Consider the following 17054-nt stretch of genomic DNA (forward strand, 5'->3'; position numbering starts at 1 on the left):
CAATTCGAGCCTTCGGCTTTCTTCCCCATACGTAGGTCTACCAGGTTGGAATTGTTCCTTTTTAAATAATTTCCTTGGTTTGGGTGATGGGTTTGATGACGTCATGGTCCCATGGGCATGCACATTAGTGCGCTGCCCCTCTTTATGCATCCTAGGGCATTCATGACATCATTGTGTTATTGTAAGCCATATATAGCTGATCTCAGTAGCACACAGCACCAAGCTGACTATATAACATTATCAATGAAATAACCAACTTGAATTTAAAAGTATGCCAGAGGACCACAGCTCCTCCCACGCCTGGCCAATAAACAAAGATGATTATGATCTCAAAGAAGTGATTGGGAGCGGTGCCACAGCTGTGGTCCAAGCAGCATACTGTGTGCCCAGAAAGGAGCCGGTGGCCATCAAGCGTATCAACCTGGAAAAGTGTCAGACCAGCATGGACGAACTTCTGAAGGAGAGCCAAGCTTTGAGTCAATGCCACCATCGAAACATTGTCTCTTATTATACCTCCTTTGTGGTGAAGAATGAATTGTGGTTAGTGATGAAGCTACTCACTGGTGGCTCTGTGTTGGACATTATCAAGCATACCATCTTGCGCAATGAACACAAGAACGGCGTGATGGATGAGGCCTGCATTGCCACCATCCTGAAAGAAGTGTTGGAAGGGCTGGAATACCTGCATAAAAATGGTCAGATTCACAGGGATGTGAAGGCTGGAAATATTCTTCTTGGCGATGATGGCACGGTGCAAATTGCAGACTTTGGTGTGAGTGCCTTTTTAGAAGCTGCCCGAGACAAGACCAGAAACACGAGGAAAACATTTGTGGGTACTCCTTGCTGGATGGCCCCAGAGGTCATGGAGCAGCTGCGGGGTTACGACTTCAAAGTTGACATATGGAGTTTCGGTATTACAGCCATTGAACTCGCCACTGGAACCGCACCGTACCACAAATACCCACCCTTGAAGGTGTTGATGCTAACGCTACAGAACGACCCTCCATGCCTGGAAACAGGGATCACGGATATGAATATGGTCAAGAAATATGGCAAGTCTTTCAGGAAAATGATTTCCCAGTGTTTACAGAAAGTCCCGGAGGACAGGCCTACTGCTGCTGAATTGTTAAAGCACAAGTTCTTCACGAAGAACGCCAGGAACAATGATTACTTGGAGGAGAAGCTTCTGCAGATGGGACCGACGATGTCAGACCGCGCAAAACCGGTGCGTCGTGTGCCTGGGTCCAGCGGTCATCTCCACAAAACGGAGGACGGCCAGTGGGAGTTCAGTGACGATGAGCTGGACGAGGAGAGTGATAAGGGGAAGGCTGCTGTGGCGGCTCTGCGGTCACCCAGGGTGGGGGACGACGGAGTGAATATGAATGTGGAGATTTAATCCCACCCACAGATGACACCCCAGATCTGCAGCCATCTGCTCCAACCCATTGGGAGCTGTGAATGATGTCAGCTCTTCGTTGTACAAGACACTTTACAAGCTCACAATTTTTATTTTGCGTTGCAATGCCTTGTGAATGTGTGTGACAATGGGTGAAAGTAATGTACATTGTCATCATCACTTTTCGACTGCGGTTGAGATCATGGTGAGTTCCTGCTCACTGATGCATGTGTCCCTAGCGATAACATCATGGAACGACAGTTTTCTACCTTTTGTACATTGTGAAGCACTATGCGTGGCGGTGTATGTGGAATTCATGACATGACATCACTGGTGTTGTCACTGAGCTATATTATATATTATATCTCCCAGCCCTGGCAGAGTAGTTCTGGAGTAGTTCCAACGTTTGCACATTGAAAAACTTATTTTCCTGGACCGATTATTTTATGAAAGTCACAGTCGTTCAGAAGTAATGTTTGTTCATAAGGTGGTCCACCTGGCTCAATGCATTCAGTTGCAGATTTGGCTCCACCTTTCCTCCCATGTGACAGATCTACCAGCTGGAATTGTTCCATAACCCATTCTGGGCGGGAACCCCCTTTGGTGTTTTAACGGGGACCCCTTTTGGCGTTCTTTACAGTATGTACAGTATTCAAAAAAACATATTTTTGATGCTGCTATATAAATATTTGAAGTTTTCAGAAAACTTAGGTCAGGATTTAGAAGGTGTTTTTAGAATCGGCCTCAGTCCAAAATGGGTTAAATAAGTTAATTGCTTCGGGTCGATGGGATTGATGACATCACGGCAAGTCCCCAGAGCGGCTGGGAAATATTGAACCTGCGTTAAGCTACTGGCTAAAGCTGGAACTGCAGGCTGTTTTCCTAGATAGAGTGCGCAGCTGTGGTTTAACACAGAGCGCTCGTTCATGAATCGATTCAGGTGTGTTAAGGCGAGTTAACACTTCCACATTTTGTACACCAGATGTTTGGTGTCTAAATCGTGTAGAGTGTTCTTCCGGGTCCTTCAAATGCCACTGAGCAACTTCCATTGAAATGAATAGCTGGGGGCGGGGTTGTCCACCCTCTAGATATATTAAAACTCTATTCAGCATGCACATTAGTTCCCTCTTTATGCCCTACTTCATGAACTACCTCCATGCACAAGCGCCGTGAGTCGAGCCCAATTTACTTGTTAATATTTTGGGTCCAAACCTGCAGTACCACAGTTGGACACTTGGGTGTGGCATTCATGACATCACTGTAGTGCATGGCGTATGTAGGCAATGGGCAAGGCATGCATGACATCACAGTGGTATTGTAGGCCATATATAGCCCGTCGGTCGAGTTCAGTAACACACAGCACCAAGCTGACTATATAACATTGTCATTGAAACAACCAACCTGAACTTAAAAGTATGGCAGAGGACCACAGCTCCTCCCACTCCTGGCCAATCAACAAAGATGATTATGTTCTCAAAGAAGTGATTGGGAACGGTGCCACAGCTGTGGTCCAAGCAGCATACTGTGTGCCCAAAAAAGAGCCAGTGGCCATCAAGCGTATCAACCTGGAAATGTGTCAGACCAGCATGGACGAACTTCTGAAGGAGAGCCAAGCTTTGAGTCAGTGCCACCATCGAAACATTGTCTCTTATTATACCTCCTTTGTGGTGAAGAATGAATTGTGGTTAGTGATGAAGCTACTCACTGGTGGCTCTGTGTTGGACATTATCAAGCATACCATCTTGCGCGGTGAACACAAGAACGGTGTGATGGACGAGGCCTGCATTGCCACCATCCTGAAAGAAGTGTTGGAAGGGCTGGAATACCTGCATAAAAATGGTCAGATTCACAGGGATGTGAAGGCTGGAAATATTCTTCTTGGCGACGATGGCACGGTGCAAATTGCAGACTTTGGTGTGAGTGCCTTCTTAGAAGCCGCCGGAGACAAGACTAGAAACACAAGGAAAACATTTGTGGGTACTCCTTGCTGGATGGCCCCAGAGGTCATGGAGCAGCTGCGGGGTTACGACTCCAAAGTTGACATCTGGAGTTTCGGTATTGTAGCTATTGAACTCGCCACTGGAACTGCGCCGTACCACAAATACCCACCCTTGAAGGTGTTGATGCTAACGCTGCAGAATGACCCTCCCTGCCTGGAGACCGGTATCACAGACAAGAAGATTGTCAAGAAATATGGCAAGTCTTTCAGGAAGATGATTTCCCTGTGTTTACAGAAAGTCCCGGAGGACAGGCCTACTGCTGCTGAATTGTTAAAGCACAAGTTCTTCACGAAGAATGCCAAGAACAATGAATACTTGGAGGAGAAGCTTCTGCAGATGGGACCGACGATGTCAGACCGAGCAAGACCGGTGCGTCGCGTGCCTGGCTCCAGTGGTCATCTCCACAAGACGGAGGACGGCCAGTGGGAGTGCAGCGATGATGAGCTGGATGAGGAGAGTGATGAGGGTAAGGCCGCTGTGGCGGCTCTGCGGTCACCCAGGGTGAAGGACTACGGAATGAATATGAATGTGAATGAGGAGATTTTTCCACCCACAGGTGACACCCCAGATCTGCAGCAATCTGCTCCAGCCCAGTGGAGCACTGTGAATGCTGACCAGGTAGGTGAAGAGGCTATACCACAGGCTGCATGGGATCCGGCAGAATCAAAAGCCAATGTCCCTATCAGCCTTGTGCTGAGGATGCGGAATCTAAAGAAGGAACTCAATGACATCAGATTTAAGTTCATGGCTGGCAGAGACTCGGCTGACGGGGTGGCTCAGGAGTTGGTGTCAGAAGGTCTGGTCGATGGTGATGACGTAGCCATTGTTGCTGCCACTTTGCAAAAGATCATTGATGATCCTGAGAGCAACAAAACCGTGACCTTCCAACTGGTATCAGACTTGGATGAGGCTGAAATAGCTGATGATGTCAAACTTGTGGGATTTGCTATGCTCTTCATTGCAAAAGACACGTAAAAACCCCATATACTTAGACCCCAGGGGTCTATAGACATATCCACAGAGGGGGTGCTGCTGCATACCATTAAGCGCAGCTTTACACAGCAGCACTGATTAGCTACACCTGCACTTCAGGGCTCTGCTACATGGATTTGTCCATACTTGTCTTCTTTTCCTTTTTGTTTTCCTCAATGTTTGCCAATTTATGAGGCGAAGTCCCAATTTATGGATATAAAATGAGAGGGGATTTCCGGTTTAGAGATCCCAGGATGATCCTCAAACCTCTCAGCAGGAGCTTATCATGTACTAGCCAGAGTATCTGGCCTTTACAAAACAGATACCCTGGTGGCTATAGCTCCTCTCATTGATTCGCAGAGTATCTGGCATTTACAAACCAGATACCCTGGTGGCTATAGCCCCTCTCAGTAATTCTCAGTGTATCTGGCCTTTACAAACCGGATAACCTGGTGTCTATAGCTCCTCATTGATTCTCTTCCACCATTTAGTACTCTGTCACCTTGTGAACCGCTTGCGTTGGAAAGACTCTGTTTAAGTCCTGCTTGGACACCATTGCAGCGGGTCGTGGTTCACGTTTAGATAACCAATCAAGCCTTTGGTCTTGACTCTTTTATATCTTTGTTGAAATAAGTGTTGAATAGCTTTATATTCCACTAGTAATCTTTGCTATTCAGTTACAAGGTTCTCCCCGTCTCTCTAGCTCTTCAGTAAACACTTTCATAATTTCATCCGATCAGGGGAGAGTCTATGTAGTGTCCACTCGATGGACACTGAATGTGTTTGTTTTGTTCTGCATGCAGTGCAGGCTTTAGTACTGTGTGTGTACACAGTTTTACTGTGACGACTTTGTGTTTGCTGTTCTGCATATAGTCGAGGCTATTCTACAGGTTTATATTATGGAATATTGTTATAATAACAGTGCTTTTAGATACTCTGTATCTGTAGCTTAACAGCTGTGCTGGCTTAACAGCTGTGCTCTGGTGAGTTCCCCTGGATCAATAATTCTCTCTCTCTCTCTCTCTCTCTCTCTCTCTCTCTCTCTCTCTCTATATATATATATATATATATATATATATATATATATATATATATATATATCCGTGGATGGTTGCTACCTACATGGTAGAGTATGTTAATACAATAAAACTTATACAATCTGCATGGTATACGATAAAGTCTTATACAATCTTGGTAGAGTATGCTAATACAATATTATTAACATATATTGATGATCATCCATGTTATCGTTGGATACGATTTTGTACACAATTCCATGCTGTATTGATGTTGGTAATAATGTTACCATGGCATGGGGAGAGATAAAACAGGCAAACGATGATCAAAATAACAATTATTCTACATTAGCCTACCCGTGTAGACTTCTTGTAGAGCGTAAAAATTCAAACCAAATGGACACCTTGAAGACCCTAACAGGGTTTATTTGACTATGCATGCACCTCTTGGTACCACAGCACCTCAAAGGCCCTTTAAACAAGGCTACAGGCTTCCCAAAACAAACAGGTCAGGCTCCTACTTGACCTCACTCCCCGAACCCACCTCACCCCTGCCCACTTTGACAGGCTGGAATGGCTTAGGGTTGAATGACAACAGAGTACAGCATCTAGCAATGGGTCTGGTCCACAGGATTCGTAAAATCTGAATCACCCCCCCAACCTCCCACCTCTTTATCCCCTCACTGTATATGTTTATTTTCCCTTTTTACCTCCTTTATGATGAATTCCTGTTCTGTTCTTTGGCTATAGAAGTGTATATTTGTACGTCTCTAAATGTTTTGATGAACTGAACAAGGTGGACCCTCTTGTAAACAAGTGTAATGCTGTATTGGGTCATCCACTCACAGTTAACAGTATTAAGTTGTGCTTGAAATGTACTGTAATTCTGAATTTCTGCAAACTGTTAATAAATATTTCAATCAATCATAAAAGCCTTAGAACATATATTGTATATGGCACAGGAGGACCATTCCAGAGCCATCTAATAGAAGAGTTACGATATTGAGGGGGCAGAAACCGAGCGCTCGAAGGCTGTTCATGCAGCCTGAACTGGGACAAGCTGAAGTTTGAAATTCATTGTTTTCAACGAGGGAGGCGCAAATAAGAGCAATTTTAGGCATGTGTGCAACATGCCTGTTTTAAAGTATTGTGCAGTGACAACTAAAGTCTCTGTAATGTTTATGTTATACTATTACTAAAAAAACAATCTAAAATAAAGGGATTTAAGATCATTAGGCTGGGCTGTTGCCTTTCTGCCTACTTCCGGTCCAGCACTTGTCCCTATTTGTTGTCCCCATTCTCAATAGAAGTCTATGTAGGGGAGCCGACATTGGACTGGCCCCATGAAGTGAACGGAGTTTGCGTAACTCTGTCTTACTAGACTGTAAAGGCTCTGAGGAGGACAGCCCGTGCGCACGCACCGCGCGTTCCTGCGTTCAGAACAGCGCGAGCTGCTTTCCTTTGAGGCGCAGCTGGAACAAGTCACATAGATTGGATGTCATGAAGTGAAGTGAAATCTACAGTCAGGGATTGTCTCGACCCCACCACGTCTCTCTTTTCTTTCTCGACATAAGGCAAAAGGTAATGTTTACATTGTGCATTCCCTTTCTTTCTGTCTTTTTTGAGACTATTAGGCCTGCTATGGGATGTTCTTGTTGAGCTCATTTCAGTTTCACATGGATTTAGTTTGTTATTGTGATTTAGTCTTTAGTTTTGTCAAAGAAATGTATCATGGCACAGATTGGGAATAAGCTAAAGTATGCTAGTCAATACATTTACTCTGTGACAATTTTTATAACCTGCATGGGGTGAAATTATTTTGGTTTAAACACTAATTACACTATATGGTCCGGACTGGAGACCCAGAGATGATCACAATTCAATGCATTCACACAGATGAGCTGGAGTACTAGGCTATTACATTTTTAATATCAATGACTACAGTATAGGCCTATATTCCAGTATTTCTGAATTGCTTGACTATATTGCCTAAATTTGAGCCCAATATAAATATCAAGTATCATCAAAGTGTGAGATATTCTCTCATAGGTATGTTCTATTTCAGGTCTGTGTTGTGGTTCAGTGGGTGCTATGGTCCCACGGTGGTGCTTAATGATTAGCCTGCTGGGAACTTGTTGTGTTTGGTTGTCCTAGTAGGTGTAGTAGGCTGCTGGCAGGTCTATATCACCATCACACGCACTTGAAACTTAGTAAAGTGGAATGTGGACTTGTGGGTCCACTCCAAGTCAGAGTGGGTCAATTGTGATTAGTTGGCCAGTTTTTGTGGCATAGCCTACTCTTCATTCATTCAGTCAGTGCAGTACTTTCATTGACAACATTGGAGTTGAGGCATTGAGTTTGACAGTTCCACAGATAAATATTGTGAAAATAGCCGATCTACAAGCTCACAACGCCTCACAAGTTCGCACAGAGAGGCAGGCGGTCAGAGCTTGTAGATCGGCTATTTTCACAACTGTTGACTATTTCTTATATTATTTGACATGATTGGCCAATGTTTGACTAGTTTTAATAGTGCAGTTTGTGGATTCCTGTTGATGCAGTAATGGTTTTACCCCCCCCCCCCCTTTTTTAGGTATTAAAAAGGTATTGAAAGTCCTTACATTGTCATGTCACAGTGGGGGACCGACCCACAGGTTGATAACCACTGTGTCTTGCAGTAGGGAGGTGCTGGGTGCACCAGCCAGAGACATTCCCTGTCTTGTTTAGCTATTTCACCTCCGCCTCCCATTTTCTGTTCTTGCTCATTCATCTACTCTTTTTTATCTCCTCATGTCAATTTGGCACAGCTGTAGGCCCTGACACGTGCAAAAATGAAGGTTTTTTTCTGTATATATATATATTACATATACCTCTGTAATTCCATGTGTAAGTTTGTCGTGTTTTGGCTGCCAAGTTTTACTTGGTGTAGAGAGTGGTGAACCGTTATCCACTGCCTCTACGACAGCCCAGCTCTGCATTCCCCTTCACCTCTCTTTTTGTTGCTATGCAACAACAGTTCATATGTTGCCTTGCAACGTATTACATGCCAGAGAACAGTAGGGTTGACACTAAGGTTTCAGTTGCCCGTCGGGCAAGTGCAGGTCATGTTCTACTTGCCCTAAGCTCATGGCGACTTCCCCCCAAAATATATCGTAAATTTTGCATTACTGTTCATTTTAATTTATTTTTTACTTTCTACTTGCATTCTTGAAACGTTTCCTTTCCCAGTTGAAAACGAAGTTTTTGTTTAAGTCACAGGAATCGGCTACAGTAAACAATCAAGTTATGATTGTAAATACTAGCATTTTATTTTAACAATAAGAACATTAGAGGTAGCTCTCTTCATAGTTGTTCTTGGGAGAGAGGCAGGGAGAGAGATAGAAAGCAGGTGAAGATGCGGAGGCTGAGCGCAATGACCACATTCAAGACAATAGCAAACTAAGACGGTTGTATGCCCACTCAAAATTCACACTTGCCCGATCGGGCAACCCGGTAGCAACCTTCACCTGCCCATTTTTTAAAACTTGCCCCGGGCAATCGGGCAACTGTTAGTGTCAAGCCCTGAGTCACACTCACAACCAGGGGTCATCAATATGTAATACGTGGCCTTGTCTGTGGCAAATTCTAGATTTTTATTTTTTACACACCATTATAATTCTTATTTTGATCACAAGTCCCAGTCCTGAGTGCCAGTCTCCAGATTTTCTACCGAATGTATGACACTGATTTACTATTAGGAGTGCAGTATAGGACAGCCGTTCTCAGGCAATTTATTTTCAAGGACCGCCATAACTCGAGTGTACAAATAAATACGGGTCCATTTGGTTCCATTTGTAAAAGTCTTCTAAATCCTAACATTTTTCTATGTCAGTGGTGGTGCTCAAACTTTTTCATGTCAAGGACCCCCAGAATTATCTGTATTTGGCCGTGGACCCCCACCTGAAAAATGTTGTTCCAGGCAGGGACCCCCCAGAAGCAAATTTTTGAGTTCAAAACGTTCGCTCTGAAAGAATATATATTCAAAGATTTGTGCCACATTTTCACAATATTTCAAAAATAGCAGATCTACAAGCTCGTGGCTCGGCACTCAGTGCCGGCTACGAGCTTGTAGATCTGGTATTTTGCAATAGCTATAGTATAACATAATGCTTAAAACACCAATAGGGGTTCCCATTCTGAATGGGTTAAAAAGGCTCAGCGTCACAGGGTGTATATTGTCTTGCGTGGAACGCATACTTTCCTTGTAACAGGACGTGTGAGCTTGTCTTTGACATGCACATTATTATATATATTTTTGAGGGGCCGCTAGCCCCTCTTAGGCCCAGCTTTCCGGATTTGCGTGAACACAAACATTGTTTTGTGATTGGCTGATCACCCCAGATTTGATTGCCTGAGCAAAGTATGTATATTGAAGATAAAAGTGAGGGCGGAAAAGTGAAGAAGCCAAAAGTGATGATTTGATTATTGAGCATGCAATGTGATGTATGATGACGAGAGCGCCCCTCACTTAGTCACTTCACACAGTCACTTCAATACATTCTATATTATAAGAAGCTTTTGTGTAAGACAAGCTCAATCTGTATGCCTGTACTGGGTTGTCACCAGGTTCATTTTATGACACAAATTCACCTGCTTACATTCCTTCTTGTTAAATCTGGACACATTGATCAATATTTCCTCTTGACACATACTGTTATTTTTCTATGCAGAGCAAAGGCGCCGCAGCTCTAGCCAGCACGGTGTTGGGAAACATTTCCATGTCCATTTGGAAGTTGCTTTGAACGGGCTCAAGTTAATAGCCTTCTTTATTACCTACATGCACACACACAATGCTTCCCACCTTGCCCAAACACACTAGCTATCAGGGCCATTCCACGGGTCAGCTTTGGAATGTTTGCTCTGTTCACGGGCATATGGGGGGCGGGGGGCAGCAGGCCGTTAATAGCAAGACGGCGAGAGTGAGATGAATCGAGACGCGGTCAGTGTGTTTGTGGACATGAACAGCGTGAGATAGCTCAGTCAGTAGTAGGAAAAATCAAGAGCATGCTGTAGTCCCTGTGTAAGCAAACAGACGAAGATAAGGAACCTGCAGGAACGCAAAGGCTGGATGAATACACAGGAGAGAAACAGAAAGTGTCCATTCTTCTCCTGCTACCAGTCTATTGATCTTTCAGCTGGTTTTATGGTTAAGCATCCACACATCTTACCTCTGACAAGGCAGGCATAATGTTTTGTGAAGAATTGCCATTTGTTTTTAGCATGAAATAAAGTGACTACATGTATGTGCGCAAATGTGACCCCCAGGGGCGTCCCAACATGATTTTGTGCCCAGATGACAATGAAGTGACAATTTAAGGACTTTTAAGACCTTTTTAATGCTTGAAAATAGAAAGAAAAGAAAAAGCATCACAAGTAAATCAACAAATTATGCTATAAAAACTAGTTTCCCAATAATATTGGGAAATGTCGCACTAGTTTTTATAGCATAATTTGTTGAGCCGAGCTTATATACTCATTATATACTATTATATGCTCACTTCGCCTTGCAAGGCGCTGTGAGCTTGTACAGTAGATGCTATTTTCACAGTCTTTATCTGTGGAACTGAGTAAAATAAAAAGGAAATATTCTGGGGGTCCCCAGTTCAAATGGATTATCTTTGGGTTGAATAATAGAGAGAAGAGGAAGCGCTGTGTGGTCCGTAAAGAGGTTTATCTTGTTGTTGCCAGGTAACTATCATGGGTTCTGGTTTTGTGTGGTTCTTGGACTGCTGTCTGGACCAGTGGTCACTGGTAACTAAGTACATTTACTTAAAGTAGATCTACTGTACGTCTGTACCATTTTGAGGTATTTGTACTTTACTTGAGCATTTCCGATTATACACATTTCGGGCATTTGAAAATAGCCGATATACATACAAGCTCTCGTGACGCATTGTGAGCTTGTAGATGGGTATTTTTTATACATTCATACACTTATTCATTTATACACTTTTGTACTTCTACTCAAGTGCATTTTGAATTCCGCACTTTTACATTGCAGTATTGTCGGGAACCCATTTGGTGTTTTAAGCATTATTTTTAAACTTTAGCTATTGAAAAATAGCAGATCTACAAGCTCGTAGTGCAGCACCGAGTGCCACGCCACGAGCTTGTAGATCTGCTATTTTCTGAAAAGATCTTGAAAATGTGGCCCAAATCTTGAATATACAGTATTCTTTTCAGAACGTTTTTAACAACATATTTAACAACATTTTCAGATGGGGTCGTCGGCCAATTACATATAATTTTTGGGGTCCTTCACATGAAATAGTTTGAAAACCACTGATATAGAAAACTGTCATGATTTAGAAGACATTTTTTGAATCTGGTCTAAATTGGTTAAGTAAAATGTTGTGAGGACTTTTCCACCCCTGCTCTCTGGACAAAGAACATTTCACAGTACAAGAACAGGAGTTAAGGAGAATTGGCAGAGCAGCATCCATTGTAATAAAGTGTGTGAGAGATAGTGATTGGAACAGATAGAGGAAGCCTCTATTGATACAGATGTTGCAGGGATTTCTGGGTAACTGGACCACAGACAATCCACTTCCTGTTTCCCTGGCGAGAATGAGACAGAGGAGGTGTGTGTGTGTGTGTGTGTGTGTGTGTGTGTGTGTGTGTGTGTGTGTGTGTGTGTGTGTGTGTGTGTGTGTGTGTGTGTGTGTGTGTGTGTGTGTGTGTGTGTGTGTGTGTGTGTGTGTGTGTGTGTGTGTGTGTGTGTGTGTGTGTGTGTGTGTGTGTGTGTGTGTGTGTGTGTGTGTGTGCGCGCGCGATGTTAGACTTGAAGTCTAACATTTTGTCATTACGACCACGACCGGGTCGCTGGCGGAATATAGCTACTTTTCAAATGAAAGGCAGTTATCTGATGATATTGGTTGGCATATAGACTATGGCAGGGGTTTTCAAGTGATTTTGAGCCAGGGACCACCATCCTGATTATTAGCAATTAACCTGGGGATCATAGACCCTTTCCTTCCTTACTCACTAATCACTATCACAGGCTACATTCATGAAAACAAATATAGTTTTCAAAGCATTTTATTAACATTTTTATCATTTGAATGCATCAACTTTTTACAAAAGTATTTTATCCCCTGGACCGAACAGAACACCCCAAGTCAAACAACTAGGCCTAAAAGTAAAAAATAAAAATAAAAGTAAAGTACAGTCTCATGATGGCAGTGTACGCCATTTTGAGGTAACTTGTGTGCAATTATTTAGAGAAGTTGAAAAAAGAATCGAAGAAAGATTTGGTTCACATGTTTCAAGCACACTGCTCTTCTTCAGATTAGAAAGGTTGGCCTACGTGTGGTGCTAGACTAGAGGAAAGGCCATATTGTATCAGTAAGTGCATTATGTTTCATGAAAATCTTCCCATTAGATCTTGAGATAGTGTGTGCGGATAGTGCAAACATTTCAATCGGTAGGTAGGGTCACCTTCGGGGTGCATGCATATTCTCAGAGAGTTTCATGGCAATTCTCCCATCAGATTTTATGATATCTTTTTGTTAAAATATGTAGTTTGGGAGTGAAATGTGCAAGTGGAAAGTCGGGCAGGCCTAATGGTAGCACTAGACTAGAGGATCCACCTGACCACCTCAGAGGAAAACTTGTCATCGTTTTTTTTTTGTTCTTCCCATAATTTTTTTAATAAATCCATATACCGCCCCAGCCCTAAAATCGTCAAGTTTAATTGAATGGTCAGAACGGTTGCTACATGGACTATACTGCTAAAATATTGCAGACCGTAGCATTCAGTGTCAGTACTAAAAATGCTGAGTCTACGGACTTTTTTGTGAACAGATACTGTGGTACTAATGACAGCACAAAGACAGGAAGAGAGAGGTCACTACTTCCTGTGCACTCACTCTGCTCACAGAGTCACTTCCTGTGGCCAGGGGGGCACTGTGGTGCCACACACATCCGGTCTGCTTGTCTGTCTCTGTCTGTATGTCCTACGAATCAATGATGTACACAGTAATACTGTACTATACTGTGTGTGTGTGTGTGTGTGTGTGTGTGTGTGTGTGTGTGTGTGTGTGTGTGTGTGTGTGTGTGTGTGTGTGTGTGTGTGTGTGTGTGTGTGTGTGTGTGTGTGTGTGTGTGTGTGTGTGTGTGTGTGTGTGTGTGTGTGTGTGTGTGTGTGTGTGTTTTTGCACATGCACGATTGTTGTTGAAATGATAATATTTTCCTGTACAATTTACTGAGTTACCAAAACTTGCTTCCCAAACTCGGTTATTTTGTTTCACTGAATCACTGCTATGATTATAAAGCTGAATTCCTTAGCAAATAAAGTATCCATTTCATACAAGTACCAATACCACACCATGCTTCAAGTAGCATATGTGACATGTCAAACTAGGGGGTTTTCATGATTCTGAATCCATTCCAAGCATTAGTTTTGCACGAAAAACATCCCTTGGCCTAAAAATGACCATAGCTGTCATCAGTGGGTGGGCGAATTGCCCGAATGTGGTATACAAAAATGTAATTTTTTTCGCGATGTTAGCGGCAGAGCAGACCTCTTATTATGTGGACCTTAATGACCAAGTGAATAGAACAAACACAAATAAAAAGTATGTCATGACATCACAGGTTAATCTCTATTCCTTGAGCTTTTGGGCCTGTGGCTCCCCGGCTATCCAAGCAGGACTTGAAACATGTTGGCTTAAATTTTTAAACCTGATTTTACATCCACCCTCTCTTTTTACCTTTTTGTAGTGCTCGGATCACCCCTCTTCTTTCTTGTTCTATAGTCTCCACTCCACTGAGCACCTGGTTGATTTCCTTTCTTGCCATAGTCGTCTCTGCAACATTTGTGCACATTTAAACTCAGCCTTTCCTTTAGTTTAAGACACTGGCTTATACAGCAGCCATTCTACTCTGTAGATGTTCTGGGTTTTTTCCACAGGGGGGCAGTATTTACTAAGGGGAGTTTGGACAAAATTGGTAAAGTTAAACATCTCATCACTTGAACACAGCCATAACCAGTAACCACACAGCCAAATGTCAGCTTACACAGCAGCAGAATCCTGAATGACCTGAATCTATGCTCCATCAGACAGTGTGACTTTAATTGAACCCTAATGAGATAGAGATAAATAACCCATAGTTTCTAGTTGGTTTCTGCTGTTCCCCTCCGCCAGCCTCCTCCAGCCAGTCTTATTCACTTCGCTGAAGTGGACCAAACCCTCTAAATGCGTTTCTTCAACTATTACTGAAGGCCAGATATAATCATTTTAGGAAAGTGCGACCCCCTGAGGCGTCGCGACCCCCATGTTAAGAACCCCTGCTGTAGGTGACAAGTGATGAGTGTGTGTGTGTGTGTGTGTGTGTGTGTGTGTGTGTGTGTACTTGGGCTTAGTGTTGGCACTCATTTCTTAAATATGCCCTCCCTCAGGTTCCCTGCCCTAAGTAATATTTTAAACACTAATTAGATATTAGAATTTTTTCTCAATTTCAAAATAACGAAGATAGCTGATGTACGAGCTTGAAGATCAAATAGCTTATTAGTCTGTCTGTGGACAGCTAATCTACGGCACCATTGGCTTGATCGCAGCCATACTCTGCAGTCTGCCACAGCTGAACCTCTGCCCCAAGGTTTTCACATTGGCCTCTTATAGCGCCACCAGGAGGCCGCTTTGTGCAAAACAATTTTAGTACATAATAGTATTATCCATATTTCACGCAAATCGGTGCACATGCTCTCCATAGTCATGTGATCGAGACGGGTTTGTTTGATTTCTCATAATCCACCCTGATTGGCTACGATTGGCTTCTAAAGTTTTCAGGAGTAGCCCGCTTTGTACTAATTTTGTGCAAATCGCCGAAACTCCTCAAGCATGCGTCTGATTGCGGTGAAACTGTGCATGCATATTCCCACTAGGCTGAGGAAGAAATGCCACTTCATATTCCCACTAGGCTGAGGAAGAAATGCCATTTGACAGTTTTAAAAAAGTCATGGTGGCGCTACAACAGGCCAAGTCGTGTCACACTGCACACACACACACACACACACACACACACACACACACACACACACTTTTTCTAGTTGTAACTACCACCTTTTGCTCAGGTGAGTCAGAGTAGCCAGTGTGTGGTAGCATTCATGTTGTAACCCTTTTATTACAACATGAGCCAGTGCGAGTTGCCCCATATTATTTTGTTGTTAAAAGACACTTTTCATTTAGGTTTGAAATCCTTTCAATTCATGTGAACTTGTACGTGACAAAAAGAGCCTATAAAGGGCCAGTAATAAAACAAACTTCACTTGCCATCTATGTTGCAATACTTTACCACGTACCCCTAGACCTACAGTATATGGGTTGTAATACATTACCACGTACCCCTAGACCTACAGTATATGGGTTGTAATACATTACCACGTACCCCTAGACCTACAGTATATGGGTTGTAATACATTTCCGTCTCGTGCTTCCATTCCTACGAAACAACTGACCAACCCAGAGGACAATAGACACCCCTGGCCCTTTGTGTCCCTAACACTGGCCTCTGTCTGTCCGCTGTTGTCTTTCTATCTGGCCACAGAACAGAATGCCCACCCCCCTTTTGGCCTCTGGTTCATTCGTATTCCACTTTCTTTCCTTCTGCCTTTCATACTTTTATTTTTCTCACCCTTTTGCATCTTCCCACTCTCTTTCTTGTCTTCCTTCATGCCCTTTGTTCTGTGATCATTACCCTATCTTCCTCTCTCCTCCTCCTCTGGTTCTGTGAGGTCGGGCTGTGTATGTAGTCGACTTGACGGTCAGCCACCTGGAGCTGAACTGTGGCTTGACCCTGCTTTGACCAGCCATCTCTCTCTCTTCCCTCTATCTCTATTCTATTGACCCTCCAAAAAAATGCCATTATGTAATCACTGAATTTTCCGCGGTAATCAGCCAAAATGTCACAGATTATGCAGGGTTAAAACCTTTTTTTCAAAAATGCTGCATAATCGCATATTTCTGTGCAAACTTCATGCCTATTTTGCAATAAAACCCAGCATATTTCAAATCAAGGATTTTAGCTTGCATAATCAAAGATTTTGATTTTAGCCTGCATAATCAAGGATTTTGATTTTACTGTATATAGAATGAAGTACCGTAATGTGTGTAGACAAAGCTGTAACACCACGATCTTTTTCCATTATACCGTATTGCGCCGAATCTAGCATTTAGAGTTTTCCTCTTTGTACATGAAGTAGGTCATATATAATAATAATAATAATAATAATAAATTATTATTATTATAATAAATGTAATTTATAACACACGTTACAGTGTGTTTTACAGAATATGGAACAAACATCAATCGCATGCAGTGCAAAAACTTTGTATTCGCGTTCTTTCTTTCTTTCTTTCTTTCCTTGCTTTGCTTTGTTTCTAAGGAAGACGTGAACTCTCGCTCTGCAGGAAGTGAGTGGGAGAATGAGAGATGGAATGATTAAAAAATAAAGAGAGTGGAAAGAGAGAGACCGTGCATGTTTATAAATACATTCATGCTCTGTCTCCACCCAGAGAGAGAGCCAGAGACTTGTGGGCAGAGAGGGATGAGGGCCACGGGCAGAGTTGTTTTAAGAAACCTGCTCAAAATGTAACATAATCTGTCTGTTGCATCATATTATACATACA

General features: G+C 42.9%; 2 protein-coding genes across 2 annotated transcripts; both read left to right on the forward strand.

Annotated features, from left to right (window-relative positions):
• Positions 1-271: 271 nt before the first annotated feature.
• LOC308314563 (serine/threonine-protein kinase OSR1-like) lies at positions 272-1396 on the forward strand (the record flags this gene model as incomplete). The annotated part of the gene is made up of 1 exon (XM_080762193.1): positions 272-1396. One exon carries the CDS (start codon positions 272-274, stop codon positions 1394-1396), a length of 1125 nt encoding a protein of 374 aa, XP_080618319.1.
• A 1415-nt stretch (positions 1397-2811) lies between these two features.
• LOC308314564 (serine/threonine-protein kinase OSR1-like) lies at positions 2812-4371 on the forward strand (the record flags this gene model as incomplete). Its single annotated transcript, XM_080762194.1, has 1 exon — positions 2812-4371. One exon carries the CDS (start codon positions 2812-2814, stop codon positions 4369-4371), a length of 1560 nt encoding a protein of 519 aa, XP_080618320.1.
• Positions 4372-17054: the final 12683 nt, after the last annotated feature.

The sequence above is a fragment of the Protomyctophum bolini genome, assembly GCF_963924005.1.
Source record: "Protomyctophum bolini genome assembly, chromosome: 4".
NCBI classification, from domain to species: Eukaryota; Metazoa; Chordata; class Actinopteri; order Myctophiformes; family Myctophidae; genus Protomyctophum; species Protomyctophum bolini.